Raw genomic sequence first — 17,181 nt, forward strand, 5'->3', positions numbered from 1 at the left:
GAGCTTCCGCAGCAGAGTGGGGATTTGAACCTCCCGCTACACCAAGCTGGTTTACCAAAACCATCCGTTTACTCCTGGTTCCTGTTGCTAATCCATGAGATAATCCATACTGTTACAGGATTGAAATTTTTTTCTAAAAAATCTTGTTGGAAATCCAAACATATGCTTTCTGCCACTCACCCACTTTCTAATCCTCTAGTGCAGGGGTCCCCAACATGGTGCCCATGGGTGACTTGGCAACCAACAACAACCTTTCTGGTGCCTGCCAAGTGTTTTTAGAAAGTGGGTGAGGCCAGGTGGGGCTTTTGCCCAGCACGGCTTCTGATTGAGCAATGGAGATCTGATCGGGTCTGAAGATTTTTAAATCTGTTGCTTTGGCAGCAGCTGCCACAACACAAGGATCTTTACTGTGTGGTTGAAGGTAAGCTGCGGTAGCCATTTTGTGGCTAGCTCCGCCTCCTGCAGTAGCCATTTTGTGGCTGCTCCTACCACACTGTACAAAAATTCGAAAAGGTTGAGGACCCCTGAAAGGCTGATTTTCATGACAAATTACATGTTATTGATAAGCAGAGCAACAATTCCCCATGTGAGTTCTTTAACATTATTTGGGCATCATTTCAAATTTGTTACATTTTAAAGATTTGTATCAAGATATATATTTTATGTTTTTATTGTATAGATAAATTGTAAATTTACACTGTTGTTAGCCGCCCTGAACCCGGCTCAAGCCGGGAAAGGACAGGATAGAATTGACAAGAAGAGTTGGTTTTTATATGCTGACTTTCTCTACCAGACTCAAGCTGGCTTACAATCACCTTCCCTTCCCCTCCCCACAACAGACACCCTGTGAGGTAGGTGGGGCTGAGAGAGTGTGACAAGCCCAAGGTCACCCAGCTGGCTTCATGTACAGGAGTGGGGAAACAAATCCAGTTCACCAGATTAGCGTCTGCCGCTCATGTGGAGGAGTGGGAATTCAAACCCGGTTCTCCAGATCAGAGCCTACTGCTCCAAACCACAGCTTTTAACCATTACACCATAAAGGATTAGGCAACAGAAGGATGGCTGTCATTAAGGGATTTTGCCTCAGCATGCAGACATGAACCTTAGAAGGCTGCAAGAGCTACAATATCACAGTTTGACAACGGGTTTCCTAGGCCAACAATGAGAAAGCCCCGGGCAGAAAAGAAGGTAAAAACCAATAGCAAGAGAGGTACAAATGATGAAGCCATGGTAACCACAAAACAGGAACATTTTAATGAAGAAACAATCACACAACTTCCAGCCTTCATCTCCCAGCTGCTGGAGAGAAGACCGCAGGCTGTAAATACAGGAACAGGAGAGCTGCAGGCCAGAGTCTTCCTTAGGGGGCCAAGGACTGATGTTGGGACACAGAAACCGAGGAGAAGGATATCAAGAAACCGGGGGCTTCAGCTGACCAGACCTAGAGAGAAAGCAGAGGTTAAAACCCATGGGAAACTGGATCTCGAAGGCTTTGATAATTTAAGTGGATGGCACGGCTATTTGTGGTATGATAAAACTAAGATTCAAGCATCATTTCGTAACCATATAATCAAGTCCTCCCTAATTCGTTCTTGGATGAGATATAAACATATTTTCGAACCAATAACACCGATGTGGATATCGCATCAAGAAATGCTGACATTGCGCCCACTTAGACCTAATAATTTTGTTACCTATCAAGAATTACTTGAATGGGATGGGAAAAAATGCTCACTAAAAGACTACCAGTTACTAAAAGATGATCTACAATGGCTCCAATATTATCAAATCAAGTCAGTTTTTCTACAGGATATGAAAACAGGATTTTCTAAAGAAAAGTCAGCCTTTCATAAACTACTATTGGATAATAATACTCAACTGATATCTAAAATGTACAATCTTTTACTGGTAATTTATTGTGAGCAGGAAATAATTAAACCAACAATGATTAATTGGGCGCAAACTGTGGGACATGATATTACTTTAGACAAATGGGAAAGATTATGGTCAAAAGACCTGAAAGGAATTAATGCACAATCAATAAGGGAAAATATTTACAAAATGATTTACAGATGGTATTTAACACCAAAGAAGATAGCAAAGATTTACAAGGTGACATCCCCTAAATGCTGGAAATGTAATAAAGAAATTGGTTCTTTTTACCATATGTGGTGGACTTGAGACAAGGCGAAAGATTTTTGGGATATGATTTACAATGAAATAAGACTGATTGTACAAAAAAATATCCCTAAAACACCAGAAATGATGCTATTAAGTATGATTCCTGCTGATATATTAACACAAAGGACATTTTTAATATATGCTACAACAGCTGCAAGACTGCTTTATGCAGCCAAATGGAAAGGGGCAGATATTCCAGGAAAAAAGGACTGGATTATTAAAATGTTAGAACTGGTGGAGATGGCGAAATTAACAGCTACTTTGAATCAGAAAGATAATGAACAATTCATGGGAGAATGGGAGGCTTGGATGAATTACTGCGAATATGAATTAGGTCTGGGGAAAATGAAAGGTTACACTTTACTCTGATCCAGAATGTGATATTGTAAAAGAAATGAAAATTTTGATATGAGAATACTATTAGGATCAGAAAATATTAACGATGGAAGTAAATACTTTATTAAGAGGTAGACGGAGGTGATGGGGAAGTCAAGAAATTTCTTGTAATAACTTATAATTAAGACAACATTAATTATGATTGTGAATTCGAAAGTATTTTTAAATTGTTGTTAAAATAAGGGGAAATCATAAAAAGAGAAAAAATCAATACAATTTGTTAAAAAAAACAAACCCATGGGAAACTGCTGGTTGCAGAACCTGTGGGAGACCCCCTCCATTCCCCCAAATTCACTGTGCCCTAAAGATAATTTTCATTTTAGAAGAGCTGGTTTTTATAATGTGCTTATCTCTAACATAAGGAGCCTCAAAGCAGCTTACAATCGCCTTCCCTCCCTACAACAAACACCTTGTGAGGTAGGTGGGGCTGAGAGTTCTGAGAGAACTGTGACTAGCCCAAGATCACCCAGCAGGCGTCATGTGGAGAAGCGGAACTGAACCCGGTTCTCCAGATAAGAGTGCCGACTTTCTCTACCTATTAAGGAGAAGCAAACCAGCTTACAATCTGCTTCCCTTCTTCTCCCCACAACAGACACCTTGTGAGGTAGGTTGGGCTGAGAAGAGTTCAAAAAGAGCTGTGACTAGCCCAAGGTCACCCAGCTGGCTTCAAGTGGAGGAGCAGGGAAACCAACCTGGTTCACCAGATTAGAGTCCGCCGGTCATGTGGAGGAGTGGGGGAATCAAACCCGGTTCTCCAGATAAGAGTCCGCCGCTCTTAACCACTACACTAAGACCTCATGCATGAGCATGTTGAAGAATTATTTATTTACCCAAAGTACACTGGTGACTCAGCACTCGGGATATACTTCTGAGCCATTTGGCTACATGAGTCATTAACAAAATAATTGCCTTGCTGGATTAGACCACCATCTGGCATGCCATTCTGTAACCAACAGCAGCTAGCTGTCTGCACCTTGAAGTGCACAAGCATAACACAAATGGCCAACATCTCACTTTCCCCCAGCAAATGATATTTCAGAGGTAGACTTCCTCTGTATGTGGACGTTCATGTCCAAGGCCATCTAAACTGGTGACCATCACCACATCCTTGTAAGTAGACAACTGCTACATAATACTAGTCCCCTGCTTTCTTTTGCTTTCCTCAATTCTCACCCACTTCAGGTCACATTTAACTCATTCCCCCTCCCAAATATACTGAGTTCTTGTCCAAATGGGATCGCCCGCACCATGTATACTATGCACAGCATGGGACTTTCCCAACCTGCAACACTAGGGGAAAACTCACCAAGGTAGTCATCCATGAGTGATCCAATTGCAAACTGCAACAGAAAGAGTAGCGGAGACCAATTAAACCCTGGCACAACTTCCTACAGGATCCAAATGCTGTATGATCATGCTAACTCAAACCAGTGGTCTATCTAAACCCATAGGGGCTACACGTCAGCTGTTGGCAGCTCCCCGAAAGAGGTCTCAGGCAAGGGCCTTTGCCGTACCTGTGATCCTTTTGTTCAGAAATTCCAGGGATCAGACTTGTGTTATCGCCTGACCCAACAAAAGCAGGCCACAAACTCCCTCGCCAGGAATACCAACTAAGCACATGGATATAGAGTGACAGTGTAGGACGGTGATGGTGAACCTTTTAGAGACCGAGTGCCCAAACTGCAACCCAAAACCCACTTATTTACCGCCAATTGCCAACACGGCAATTTAAACATGGCAATTTAAGCCAACATGGCTTAAAGCATCTACCGCAGGGGTGGGGAACCTTTTTCCTGCAAAGGGCCATTTATAGCATCATTCGGGGGCCATACCAGGTGTAGCTCTCCGGGCGGGGGGGGGAGATGCTAGGGTTGCCAGGTCTCCAGCCACCACCTGGAAGTTGGCAACCCTAATAGAGGAAGGGAGGGGGAGGGACGGAGAAAGGAAGGAACTGGGAATGGAAAGGAAAGGGAAGGGAAGGGAAGGGAAGGGAAGGGGAGGGAAGGGGAGGGAAGGGGAGGAAGGGAGGAAGGAAGGAAGGGAGGAAGGAAGGAAGGAAGGAAGGAAGGAAGGAAGGAAGGAAGGAAGGAAGGAAGGAAGGAAGGAAGGAAGGAAGGAAGGAAGGAAGGAAGGAAGGAAGGAAGGAAGGAAGGAAGGAAGGAAGAACTGGGAAAGGAAAGAGAAGGAAGGAACTGGGGAAGAAAGGATGGAAGGAAGGAAGAAAGAGTGGGGGGAGGGACAGAGAGAAAGAAAGAAAGGAACTGGGAAAGGAAAGAAGGAAGGAACTGGGGAAGAAAGGATGAAAGGGAGGAAGGAAGACAGGAGAGGGGGGAGGGGGAGAAAGGATGGAGGGAGATGGCAGGCCCTTCTCTGGCGGACGCGCGGCTGCTGAGGGGCCGCCTGGCCCTCCGCGAACGCCCGGGTACAGAAGATGCCCCAAAACGCTACACCTGGAGAACTCCCCTATGCTCCCCAGCAACACCCCATGTTGTTCCACATCAGTGGAACAGGCCTGACCAGCAGATGGCCATACACTACAACATGGGATATGTCATTCCTTAAGGCAGATATGCCAGAGGACTATTGCTAATGAAAAGTTGGCTTTGAGATTTGGGGTTCGGATGTGGGGTATGGGAACAAGTACAGTGATGGAAACAGAACCCCCCCTTTTTTTGTTCTCAGTTGGATTTGGGAAATCAATCAGCCTCTTCCTGCTGAGCGGGGCTGGTTATGCTTCCTGCAACCTCCCCACCTCCTGCGCCCATAGTAGAGCAATATGAAAGGTGAGGCTGGCTGCAATTGCATGCTGTAAACCAGGTAGTGCAAGGGCGTGCCTGTGCACTCGCAAAGCTACACCTGTGCACCAAGGGGAAGCACACAGAGGCAAGAGAGTAGCTCACATCACTTGTGACAAATATCACCCCTGGTTTATCACCTATGCTGCCCTCTGCTGGCAAGTGGTTATGCCTGCATACATGAGTCAGCTGGAGGCACCAGAAGTAAACAGAGAAACCTCCATCCCGCCCCTCCTCCCTCACACAGACTCACAATATCGTTCTTGTCCACTCGGGTTCCCACGATCTTCAGTCTAATCTCGTTCTCTTGCTGGATGACAATGTCCTGGTGGAATGAAGGACACAGCAGTACTCAAGAGTTGGGTTTTTGTTAACATATTTCTGTTTAACATACAGGAAACTGCCTAATACGGAACCAGAACATTGGTCCATCTATGGGGGTTACCGCACTCGTATTCCCACCGATGTATTAAGAGTCTGAAAACGTTATAAAAAAATACTGTTGGAACTTTGTTTGGCCCCTTTAGCTGTGAAGACGTCTTCCAACCATTTATAAGCCGTGGTATCCAAAAACCCTTTTAAAGCGATGTTTTTTACAACATTTTCAAACTCTTAATACATTGCTGGGAATACAAAGTGCAGTAACCCCCAAGGTCAGTATTGTTGGCTCCGACTGGCAGCAGAAATCCAGGGTCTCAGGCAGAGGTCTTTACACCACCACCTACCTGGTCCTTTCAGTTGGAGATGTGGGGGATTGAACCTGGGACCATATGCATGCCAAACAGATGAGCTACCACTGAGCCACAGCCTGTGCCTCATGGTTCAGTTATAGAACACACTCTCCAGTTATAGAACACTTGATCCTTTTAACTGGAGATGGTGGGGACTGAACATGGGACCTTCTGAGTGCCAAGCAGATGCTGTACCAGAGCCATGGCCCCTCCTCACTTTAAAAAAAGCACAGTCAGCCTGAGATTAAGGCTGAATAAGTGGGTTGGAACAACCTTCCTGAAAGGTGAGGTTCAGTCATGTTTCATGGGAGAGGGTACTCCATCATCGTGGTGCTGCCACCAAAAAGGCCCTGCCATGCCACCCATCACACAAACGCTGCCCTTTGAATCAATAAATGCACGTGAGATCCCGATGTTCTTCTGCTCCCTCTTTCTCTGCAGATGCTTCGGCACACAGAACCAGCGAAGAGAAGGCAAGAGTATCATGCGCACCACACACGTCCCCAAAGTATGGACAAACCGCCCCAGGTTCTTGCTGTCTAACCGGACTCACCTCACCGATTGTCTTGTAGCAGGGCGGATTGAAATTGGGGTCAAATTCCATTTCAGAAGGAATGGACTGCAAAGAGAATCGGAAGCAAGCGTTAATGACAGTACGGAAAGGGGGCAGCGGCACAGGGCCCAAAACAGATGTTACCTCTGACGTGACACATCAGAAGAACGCCAAACGTACAGTGCTCTTTTTACAGACAGGCGTGTCGTGAGGGAACTAACATTTCCAAGGGCACCAGGTCAGAAAAACAGCACGGAAGTGGCAGGAAGTTCTTTTCCCCCCGAGCTGCAGTGGTTCTGACCAGGATTAGGTCCTCACAGCACTGTTAAAAGGAGCTTCCTGGCAGGAACTCACTGTACAAAACTGTGGCACACCCCTGAGGAACAGTTGGGGATGCTGGCTTGTCTAGCCAGGAGCTTAGCCATGATAAATTAACTGCTGTGTACAAGGAAAGTCTGAAGACCCACTGCTGAAGGGAAACAGCGGGGAAGAGCTGCTCGTGCATTGCTAGTGATTTTTAGCTGCACCTGGTTGTCCCCTGTTGGAAACAATCAATTAAGGGGGGAAAGAAAGACCCAACCTAAAAACAACAGCTGGGTACCTAAAGGTTGGGTGGAGAAAGACTAAATAATATATGGAAATGTTTATTTTAAGGAGCTGATATCTACATTAAAAACGTTAAATCATATTAAAAGAAAGAACAATGGCAAAGGTTGATAAACTTAAACCACGCACCAAATGCGTTTTGGCCCACTGGCCTTCATCAGTGGTATTCTAAAATCCCTTGTAATTCACACACACTATACAACAATATAACAGTATTATAATAGCCCAGGTATGCCATGGAGTACACACTAGTCTTTTCTGGGCTATGTTAGCCTCCCATGCTATACTGGGCACAGAGTCAAATTGGTTTAACTTTATCAACCTGTATTAGTTGCCATTGTGCTTTCTTTTAATATGACTTTTAATGTTCTTAATATAGATATTAGTGCCTTAAAATAAACACATCTCTATATATTATTTAGTCTTTCTCCACCCAACCTTTGTGTCCCCTGTTGGAAACAGGATGCTGAAAGATATGGGTGTTTGCTCTGCTCCACCAGGGCTTCTCTCATGTCGAACGTCTCCAGGGTTCAAAGAGGTCTCTCCCATATTCCACCTGTCCCATGCCATGCACTTCAAACCCACAACACACACCCCTGATTACCCCCCCCCAATAATACTTACGTGCCGTGAAATGAAGCAGGACATGGGTCCAATTTCAGTGAACAGTCCAACCTGGGGGGGGGGGGGAGAGAATAGAAGGACATCACTAGCTAGAAAAAGCTAACTTCTAAAATAAAATACCTGCAAAGCAACAGAGAACAGAGAACAGGGTCTATGAATGGGAGAGAGACCTTAATTGGCGGCAAAGAGGTTGGGCCTCTGTGGTGGAGCAGTGGGTTTGCACACAGAAGGCCCCAGAATCTTCCCAAGAGATTAGATACATTCATAGTGGAGGGGCTGTGGCTCGGTGGTAGAACATCTGCTTGGCATGCAGAAGGTCCTAGGTTCGATCCCCGGCATCTCCAGTTAAAGGGACTAGGCAAGCGATGATGTGAAAGACCTCCGCCTGAGACCCTGGAAAGCCCTTACCGGTCTGAGTAGACAATACTGACTTGGATGGACTGAGAGTCTGATTCAGTATAATGCAGCTTCATGTGTTCATGTGGAGGAGAGAGCCATCAGTAACCATTAGCCAGGAAAATTACGGGAGGGGGGCTGTGGCTCAATGGAAGAGTATCTGCTTGGCACGCAGGAGGTCCCAGGTTCAGTCCCCGGCATCTCCAGTTAGAAGGACCAGGCAGTAGGTGATGTGAAAGACCTCTGCCTGAGACCCTGGAAGGCCACTGCCAGTCTGAGCAGATGATATAGACCCTGACGGATCAATGGTCTGATTCAGTGCAAGGCAGATTCGTGTGAACCTCCACGTGCAGAGGCAGTCACACTGCTGCAGCCAGGGTGGAGGCCGACAGGCATACAAGAGTTTTCTTTAATACACGTACCTTACTGTGCTCTAGCCAAATTCACAGATGTGCCTTGATGTGTCCCATTTAAAGACTGAGAGCCTTTTAGTTACAGTGACTCTGAGCACAAAAGGATGCTGAGAGGGGGACTAGGGATGACTTTAAGACGTCGGTTTCTGGATGTAAGGCTGTGGCTCAGCGGTAGAGCCTCTGCTACCCATGCAGAAGGTTCCAGGTTCAATCCCTGGCATCTGCAGCTAAAAGACCAGGCTGTAGGTGATGTGAAAGACCTCAGCCTTAGACTCTAGACAGCCACTGCCAGTCAGAGTAGACAGTACTGACTGTGATGGATCGATGGTCTCATTCAGTATAAGGTGGCTACAAGACTTATCCAGAAGGGCTGCATAGAACCTCCATGATCGGGGCAGTGCAGCTCTGTAGCAAAGGGAGAAGAAAAGAGCCCTGTCTGTGGGTTTCCTGGGTGGCCTTTGTTACACACAGGACTCTGGGCTAGAAGGCTCTTGAGCTGATCCAGCAAGGCTTATGTTAGGGCCTCTTTGTAATTCTGGCTTCTTTTATGAGCAGATCAGTCATGCCTTTTCAGTCAGTGGGACCTACAAACAATCAGTGAGGTGGGGGGAAGGAAATATGGAGGAACATAAGAGGGAACTCCCATTTAATAAGCTGCTAATTTCCCCAAACTCTCTTCCAAATCAGAACAGCAACAAATTTGTTCTGGGTAATAGGCAGAATTTATTTAATCCCTTTAAAAAGGATGCAGTTAATTTAATCACTTTGAAAGGCAGATAAGAGCAGGGATAGCAGATGAGGTGTGACCCAGAGGTTTGCTGGCAAGCATGGAACTCCGCTCACAAGTTTTGCCCGGCCCCATCGCTATTCAGGCAGTAGGCCAAGAGAATCACATATGCCACTGTGCGTGCCCTGGAGGAAATGCAGGATAAAGGAAGATGACCACCCACACCACCCATGGGGAAAAGTGTGTAATGTAGGCAGTAACTAATCTGGTTTTAAGGAATCTTGTGAATGGTGTCCATTCCTTAGCCAGATCCAAGAATGATCTTCAGAACAGCGATCAGAAATGGAATCCACGTAAGGACAGGACAGCCAGTTTGATTAAAGGTCCAAAGTAGCCAGCGTGGTGTAGTGGTTAAGAGCGGTGGTTTGGAGCGGTGGACTCTAATCTGGAGAACCGGGTTTGATTCTCCACTCCTCCACATGGGTGATGGAGGCTAATCTGGTGAAATGGATTTGTTTCCCCCTCCTACACACGAAGCCAGCTGGGTGACCCTGGGCTAGTCACAGAGTTCTCTCAGCCCCACCTACCTCACAGGGTGTCTGTTGTGGGGAGGGGAAGGGAAGGTGATTGTAAGCCAGTTTGATTCTCCCTTAAGTGGTAGAGAAAGTCAGCATATAAAAACCAACTCTTCTTCTTCAAAGTAGGACTCTTGCCCTTTTTGACTAAAGTAGGCCTGGGGAGACTTGGGTTCAAATCCCAAATCTGCCATGAAACTCAATGGGTGACTTTGGATGAGTCCTTCTCGCTCAGTTTAGCCTACTAAACAAGGTTGTTGCAACGATAAAACAGAGGAGGGACTGTAAAGAAAAGCAACCTTGCTCTTCTTCTGATCACCAAACTTTGGTTCAGGCTGCGGCCTTCTATGTCTTCAATGTCTTGATATCAAACTGTGAGCTGGTGACCAGCTCTCTCTCACAAACCATTCCCGTGGGAAACCATTTCCATTTCCCATGGGAAGCCACTTCACTTTGGGGGGAAAGGTGTGGAGACCGGAAGCATTGCCACCTCCACTTCAAAGCACCTCCATTTCAAAGCCTTCCTATTGTAAATCAGCTATCTGTTCTCTTGGTGACAATCCTTAGAAGCCTGACATCTCAAAAGCTTGAAGGAGCCCAGATGTTTTGTATTGCTGCAGAGATGCAAATACATCTGTAACTTCAAAAGGCCTAGAGGTGTCATGCCAAATATCTTACAAGTTTATTGCGTCCCCAACATCTCATTGGGTGGAATGGCCATCACCCAATGAGATGGGAGAGATAAATATGAACTCTGTTCTAATCAAAATCATGAAGCTTGGGAGGGAGACATGCTGGTCATGTCTCCAAGCGATCATCATCTGGCAACCAGGAAGGGCTGACACTCTGCGTGTTAGGACCAAAACTGGGTCTTGGTAACTATAAATCAACTAAAGCCTTGCATTTGTTATTCTCTTGGAAACTTTGCCTGTTTTGCCTGAAACTTAAAGAACTACTGTGAAGTTAGAGATTGCTAAGATTTCTTGTTTTTATGCTATCTGCCTCACAAATAATTTCCTTTCTGTAACGAGCACATTTTATTAAATAAACTTATAGACTTTATATTGAAGTCTGAGAAACCTTTTTTTTGGGTCTCAGGGCTAAATCCAAGTGCCTGAGTGTGTGTGTGAGAGAGAGAAACCACCTACCTTAGTGTTTTGTGGCAATAAGCCTCCCCTGGCAGAAGCTCTACTCTGCAGGGACGGTTTTTGCTTGTTTTGACTTTTGGGAAACTGGCTGGGGAAGAGTAGCTCTCAGCTCATCCCTGGGAAAGCCAGCCTTTTGGAATTGAGAGCTGGTGGCGATATACCTGTACTGCGCTCAAAGGGGGAATCCTGGGGCACAGTAAGGAATTTGGGTTTTCCTAGAAAACATTTGGTGACTTTGAACTAAAGAGGAATCGGCCTGCTGGAGAGCAGACCGAGTCTCCTCGACAAGGTAGCAGTCTACCCGCATTGTGCTTTAGGGGGAGTCCTGAAGCCCAGTGGGGAGTTTGGCAACTTTTGACCCAAGGAGGAACCGGTTTGCTGGAGGGCAGGCCGGACCTCCTTGACAGGGACAAATCACGTGCACAGCCCTTGGAGGAAGGACAGGATAAAAACGGGACCTAGATATACAGACAGGTCCAGAACTGACAGGGCAACACGCTGCCCAGTTTCCCTCATTGCCACCACCTTACCTTGTTCACTTGCGTGACAACAGCATCAACAACTTCCCCTTTGAAAGGCCTGAAGACGATGGCCTTGTATTTGACCGGATACAGCACAAAGCCCCGCCCGGGCTGAATCACACCCGCCCCAATGTTGTCAATGGTTGTAACCGCAATGACAAATCCGTATCTGGGAGGGAAAGAAAGAAAATCCCTATCTGTCCAAGGCTACCAGGAAACCAAAATAACGCTCCCCTTCATTCTTGCTGGAGCCCCGTGGCGAAGAGTGGTAAACTGCAGTACTGCGGTCCAAGCTCTGCTCGTGACCCGAGTTCAATCCCAACGGAAGTCATTTTCAGACAGCCGGCTCAAGGTTGACTCATCCTTCCATCCTTCCGAGGTCGGTAAAATGAGGACCCGGCTTGCTGGGGGTAAAGGGAAGATGACTGGGGAAGGCACTGGCAAACCACCCCGTAAGCAGAGTCTGCCTAGTAAACGTTGGGATGTGACGTCACCCCATGGGTCAGGAATGACCCAGTGCTTGCACAAGGGACCTTTACCTTTTTCATTCTTCCAGCAACCCCTGCCCAGTGGCAGACTGGCCATTGTGTCAGCTTGCCCGATGGCAAGTGGGCCCCTGATGGAAGTGGCCCCCCTTAAACATTAAACAATATCTTTAAAATGATAGCCTTATAGTTGTGGGTCCTGGCAACCAATATTTTTAGACCCAGTCCTCCACTGCCCCACCCCAAGCAGGCATTTTCTGTGGTGGCCCCTCAACTGTGGAGCCAGCAGCCAAATTAGGCAGGCCAGATTTGGAAGCTTAATCCCATTCAGATGGTTAAAGATTCTTCTTTTGCAGGACAGCCGTTAAGTCAATGCATCTTAACTCTACCAAACAGTCCAAGTGCTCATGTTCACAATTTACCTCATAGGAAATATAAAGTTTGGCTGTTTAATCATCATACAGAAACTGGCATCTCCCAAACTGCCAATCTTGTGACAGACTATCCTGTTCACTCTCTTCCAGAGCCCAGTGTTTACCTCATAAGGAACATGGCAGAAAACGATGCCAGCTGGCAGAGATCATCACAGTGGACATTTTATGATATCAGAAGGAAATTACAGTTTGGCACCAGTTTTTTCCATACTCCTTATGAGGTAAAGATCAGAAAAGGGATGGGGCTGAACAAGAGCTGCTGCCCCGTACGTGCCTAGGCAGCTGTTCCTAGGAGCCAGCACAGTGTAGCGGTTAAGAGCAGTGGTTTGGAGAGGTAGAGTCTGATCTGGAGAACCGGGTTTGATTCTCTACTCCTCCACATGAACGGCAGACGCTTATCTGGTGAACTGGATTTGTTTCCCCACTCCTGTACATGAAGCCAGCTGGGTGACCTTGGGCTAGTCACTCGCTCAGTCCCACCTGCCTCACAGGGTGTCTGTTGTGGGGAGGGGAAGGGAAGGCAATTGTAAGCCGGTTTGATTCTTCCTTAAGTGGGGGAGAAAGTCGGCATATAAAAACCAACTCTTCTTCTGCCTAAGACTGGCAGTTTTGTACATCACTCTATTCCTTCTGAGGTAAATTATTTGGAACAGGTTCTTGGGCAATAAACAGTTATACACTCGAGTTGGATTTTTCACTTCTTCTCTAAAACATTGTGATTTTAAGTTGTGCCAAGGATCTGTGCCCCCCCCCCCTGTGACACTATCCCCTGGTGTGACACTATCCCCTGGTGACATTAGCAGAACACATAGCAGAACACATAGTGACACTATCCCCTGGTGACATTAGCAGAACAGATCAATAGGATCTAACACCTAGGGTGGAAAAGTGAATCTTCGAAATAAATAAAATATATCTTCAAGCCCCCCTGCTCCCCCCATCCCCTACTTACTTTCCTGTGCAGGTTCCTTCCACCTCAGTGAAAAGTTTCTGCTTAACCGTGTTGAGAAGATTGGGCCCAAAGTAACGTGGATGCAACAGGATTTCATGTTCCAAGGAGATCTGAAGGCATAAAGTGGGCAGAGAACAGGGTGGAACATTTATATATATTTCATACATAATATTTATCGGTGGATAACAAGACTTGTTCTTCATTAAGGCAGGGCTGCCATAAATAAAATGTAAAACACACACACAGTAGCAGCTGACAAATCCAGACAGAAGCAAAACAACTTTTAAAGCTACCAGACTTTACAAGCTTTCAAATAAAACAATTTTATTTGGTGCCAGAATGGACAAAGAGTAGGCAATTTGTGAACATCTCCAGACAGGGTATTTAACAACCTGCATGATACCACCAAGAAGGCCCTGCCTCCTACCACCAAAAAAACTCCGAAAGGAACAGGGGCATGCAGAGCAGAATCTCAAATGATGATCTCAGTAAGCAGGCAGGGTGATAGAGTAGAAGTTGAACTTTCAAAGATTATTATTAATGCAGTAAAATGTTAGACCAAGAGATAGGGAGAAGGTGGAGATACCAGCTTTGGGGGTTTTTTTCACTGTCCTGCCACAGCAGGCTCACACATGTGAAAGAATGGCTTGAAAGTCATCATGTGGCTACCGAACCCCAGAACCCGACATCCTGGTTACTACAATACCCATGCCCTGACCTGGATGGCCCAGGCTAGCCTGATCTCGTCAGATCTCAGAAGCTAAGTTGGGTCAGCCCTGGTTAGTATTTGGATGGGAGACCACCAAGGAAGTCCAGGGTTGCAGTGCAGAGGAAGGCACTGGCAAACCACCTCTGTTAGTCTCTTGCCGTGAAAACCCCATAAGGGGTTGCCATAAGTCGGCTGCAACTTGACGGCGCTTTACAGACACACATACAATACCCATACTCTGGGGCTACCTATAATGGGTGTTCGGAAGCCCCAGTTGTTCCACGTAAGTCAGAAACCTATTCACCCTCTTTCAAGACAGCCGCACTGGCTTCTGATTGACGCTCAGGTTCCAGTCATAACATTGTTGATCTTTAAAACACCAACAGAGCTACCCTAAACAGAGTTATACCCTTCTAAACCTATCGACTTCAACCGCATTAGAACGGTATAAAACTCTGCTTTGTATTGTAGATAGCTTGACCCCTACATACGCGAGGGACCCCTTATTGGGCCGTCCAGGCTTTGCAGGCAGCAAAGGCTCCCTGCAAAACGCCAGATAGAAAGCTTCTCACTTGGAACTAAACATCCTTGAAACTAACAGGGCATTAAAGTACCTTGAGTTTTGGCTGCAGTGTTGATCTATTCAAGTCCTTTTTTTTCTGGGGGACTGCAGCAGCAACGGAGAGAAATTACACAGAGGAAGTTCATTATCTAGAGACGCAACTCTATGCACATAACTACACAGGAGTCAGACCTGCTGAATTCAGTATCGGTGCACATGAAGCTGTCTTTTACTAGGTCAGGCCGTTGGTCCCTCAAGGTCAGCATTGTCTGCTCAGACCGATAGCTTTCCAGGGACTCATGCCAAGGCCTCTCACCATGCCTGCTACCTGAGCCTTCTAAAGGGAGAAGCCAGGGATTGAAGACAGGACCTTCTGCGTGCCAAGCTCTCCCACCAAGCCAGGGCTCATCTGCACCAGGACCAAGCTGCAGGAGTCAAAAGACTATTGGATCCCTGGCTAGCTAGAAAGATAAGCGGAGCCCTGTGGAATCAGATTAAAGATCCAACATATGGAACACTTTGTTCCCAACAGCAGCCAACCAGATGGCTCTGGGCACACTCAAGGAGGGAACGAAAGTCAGAGCCTTTCCCTTCTGCTTGTCTCTAGTAATTGATAGAGATATACTGCCCTTGGACATGGAAGGTTTTCCCCCTACAGCTGCCCACTGCGCTCTCCCACCACGAAGCCACCTAAGTTAGTAACCTCATCTTCGTGGAAATTTGATAAACCACTAACACGCCACTTGCTTTTCGTATGCCCCACACATATTGCGCCTCCCCAGCGTAAAGCCAGAGGAGAAAGAAAATATTTCTCCATAATTTTATCAGCCATTACCCCGTTCCCATTCATAGAAGAATTAAACTAAGGAAGAATGGGTGGGAAATGCCCCCCACCCGCGAATATTACTCACGTGGTAAAACATCCTCCCCGTCTCCTGTCCCCGCTTTTCTTTCTAGACCGGAAGGAACGCTCATACACTCTAGCGACGGGCTGTTGCAAACCAGCTTCCTACCGATTGGCTGCTAAGCGGCCGCTAAGATTCCGACGCTTCTTAAAGAAACACGCGTCGACCAATTGCAGTTGTCTGCATGCGCACGCGCTGTCGACGGGCAGGGACGCCAATCATAGCGCCGTAGTGGTTAGCAGTATCCTACAGAAATAAACATTTACTATGGTGAACTGTTACAGGATTGTCAATGAACCCAAAAACCAGTGTGGTCGGAGGTGGGTTTTTTTTTCTGGGGGGGAATGGGGGTACTTTTAGGTTCTTTGGAAGAAAAGCAAGGAGCCAAATTGTTTATCCAGCGGAGTCCCAATTTTCTGCTTCCTGGCTCTGGGTTTTGCCGGTTTTGGAACTAAACCCACTTTTGCCGTTGGGTTTAGTTCCCTGCCCAGGATCTTTAGAAATTAAATCTCTGGACCCCCGACTGGCTGGGAAGATAAGCAGATCATGTTTTTCTAGTAAATTTAGTCATTTTGGGTAATCACTCCCTTCCTGCCTTTCCAATTAGTAGAGGACTAGGATGTTGCAAACTGAATGAATACAGCGTAAGGCTCACAAGCGAACAGCCCTCAGAAGTGAAGTAGTGGGGGTGGGAGGGACTCGTCAAGGCCAGTGGAGATAGTGGTTAGAGCGTCTGAGGATGATCTAGGAAACATGGGTTCCACTTTGCCATGGAAGCTTTCTGGGTGACCTTGGGCCAGTCACACACACTCCGCCTAATCTCTCTCACAGGGTTGTTGTGTGGATAAAATGGATGTTGGGGAAGGGCTGTAGCTCAGTGGCAGAGCATCTGCTTGGCATGCAGAAGGTCCCAGGTTCAATCCCCAGCATCTCCAGTTAAAGGGACTAAGCAAGTAGGTGATGTAAAAGACTCTTGCCTGAGACCCTGGAGAGCTGCTGCCAGTCTGAGTAGACAATACTGACTTCGGTGGACCAAAGGTCTGGTTCAGCATAAGGCAGCTTCATGTGTTCATGTGATGTTGTAAACTGCTTTGGGTCCCCATTGGGGAGAAAGGCTGGGGTAAAGATGAAGTAGCTAGCTAAACAAATAAAATGGTGAAGTGGCCCTGGAAGGAGACAAGGGAGTGTTTTTAAGTAGGGCTGCTACCCTCCAGGTGGGGCCTGGACATCTGGAGTTGTACCTGATCTCCAGACTTCAGGACTGGACTTCATTTCCCCTGGGGAAAATGGCTACTTTGCAGAGTGGACTCTATGGCATTATACCTGGCTGAGGCCCCTGCCAATCTCTAGGAATTTCCCAACCCAGGGCTGGCAACCCTAATGTAACTATTTCTTCATGCAACACATAGTTAAATTGTGGAACACCCTGCCCCAGTATATGGCGATGGCTGCCAACTTGGAAGGCTTT

At 46.6% G+C, this 17,181-nt stretch overlaps 1 protein-coding gene across 1 annotated transcript; it reads right to left on the reverse strand.

The window, feature by feature from the left end:
- Positions 1–1,381: 1,381 nt before the first annotated feature.
- On the reverse strand, positions 1,382–15,833 carry POLR2G (RNA polymerase II subunit G). Its single transcript, XM_056852282.1, has 8 exons — positions 15,720–15,833; positions 13,538–13,647; positions 11,676–11,835; positions 7,887–7,937; positions 6,657–6,722; positions 5,626–5,697; positions 3,884–3,917; positions 1,382–1,441 (listed from the first exon to the last, which is right to left on the reverse strand). The coding sequence occupies exons 1-8, from the start codon at positions 15,729–15,731 to the stop codon at positions 1,428–1,430; spliced, it is 519 nt and encodes a 172-aa protein (XP_056708260.1). The 5' UTR covers positions 15,732–15,833; the 3' UTR covers positions 1,382–1,427.
- Positions 15,834–17,181: the final 1,348 nt, after the last annotated feature.

The sequence above is a fragment of the Euleptes europaea genome, chromosome 7 (genome assembly GCF_029931775.1).
Source record: "Euleptes europaea isolate rEulEur1 chromosome 7, rEulEur1.hap1, whole genome shotgun sequence".
Lineage (NCBI taxonomy): Eukaryota > Metazoa > Chordata > Lepidosauria > Squamata > Sphaerodactylidae > Euleptes > Euleptes europaea.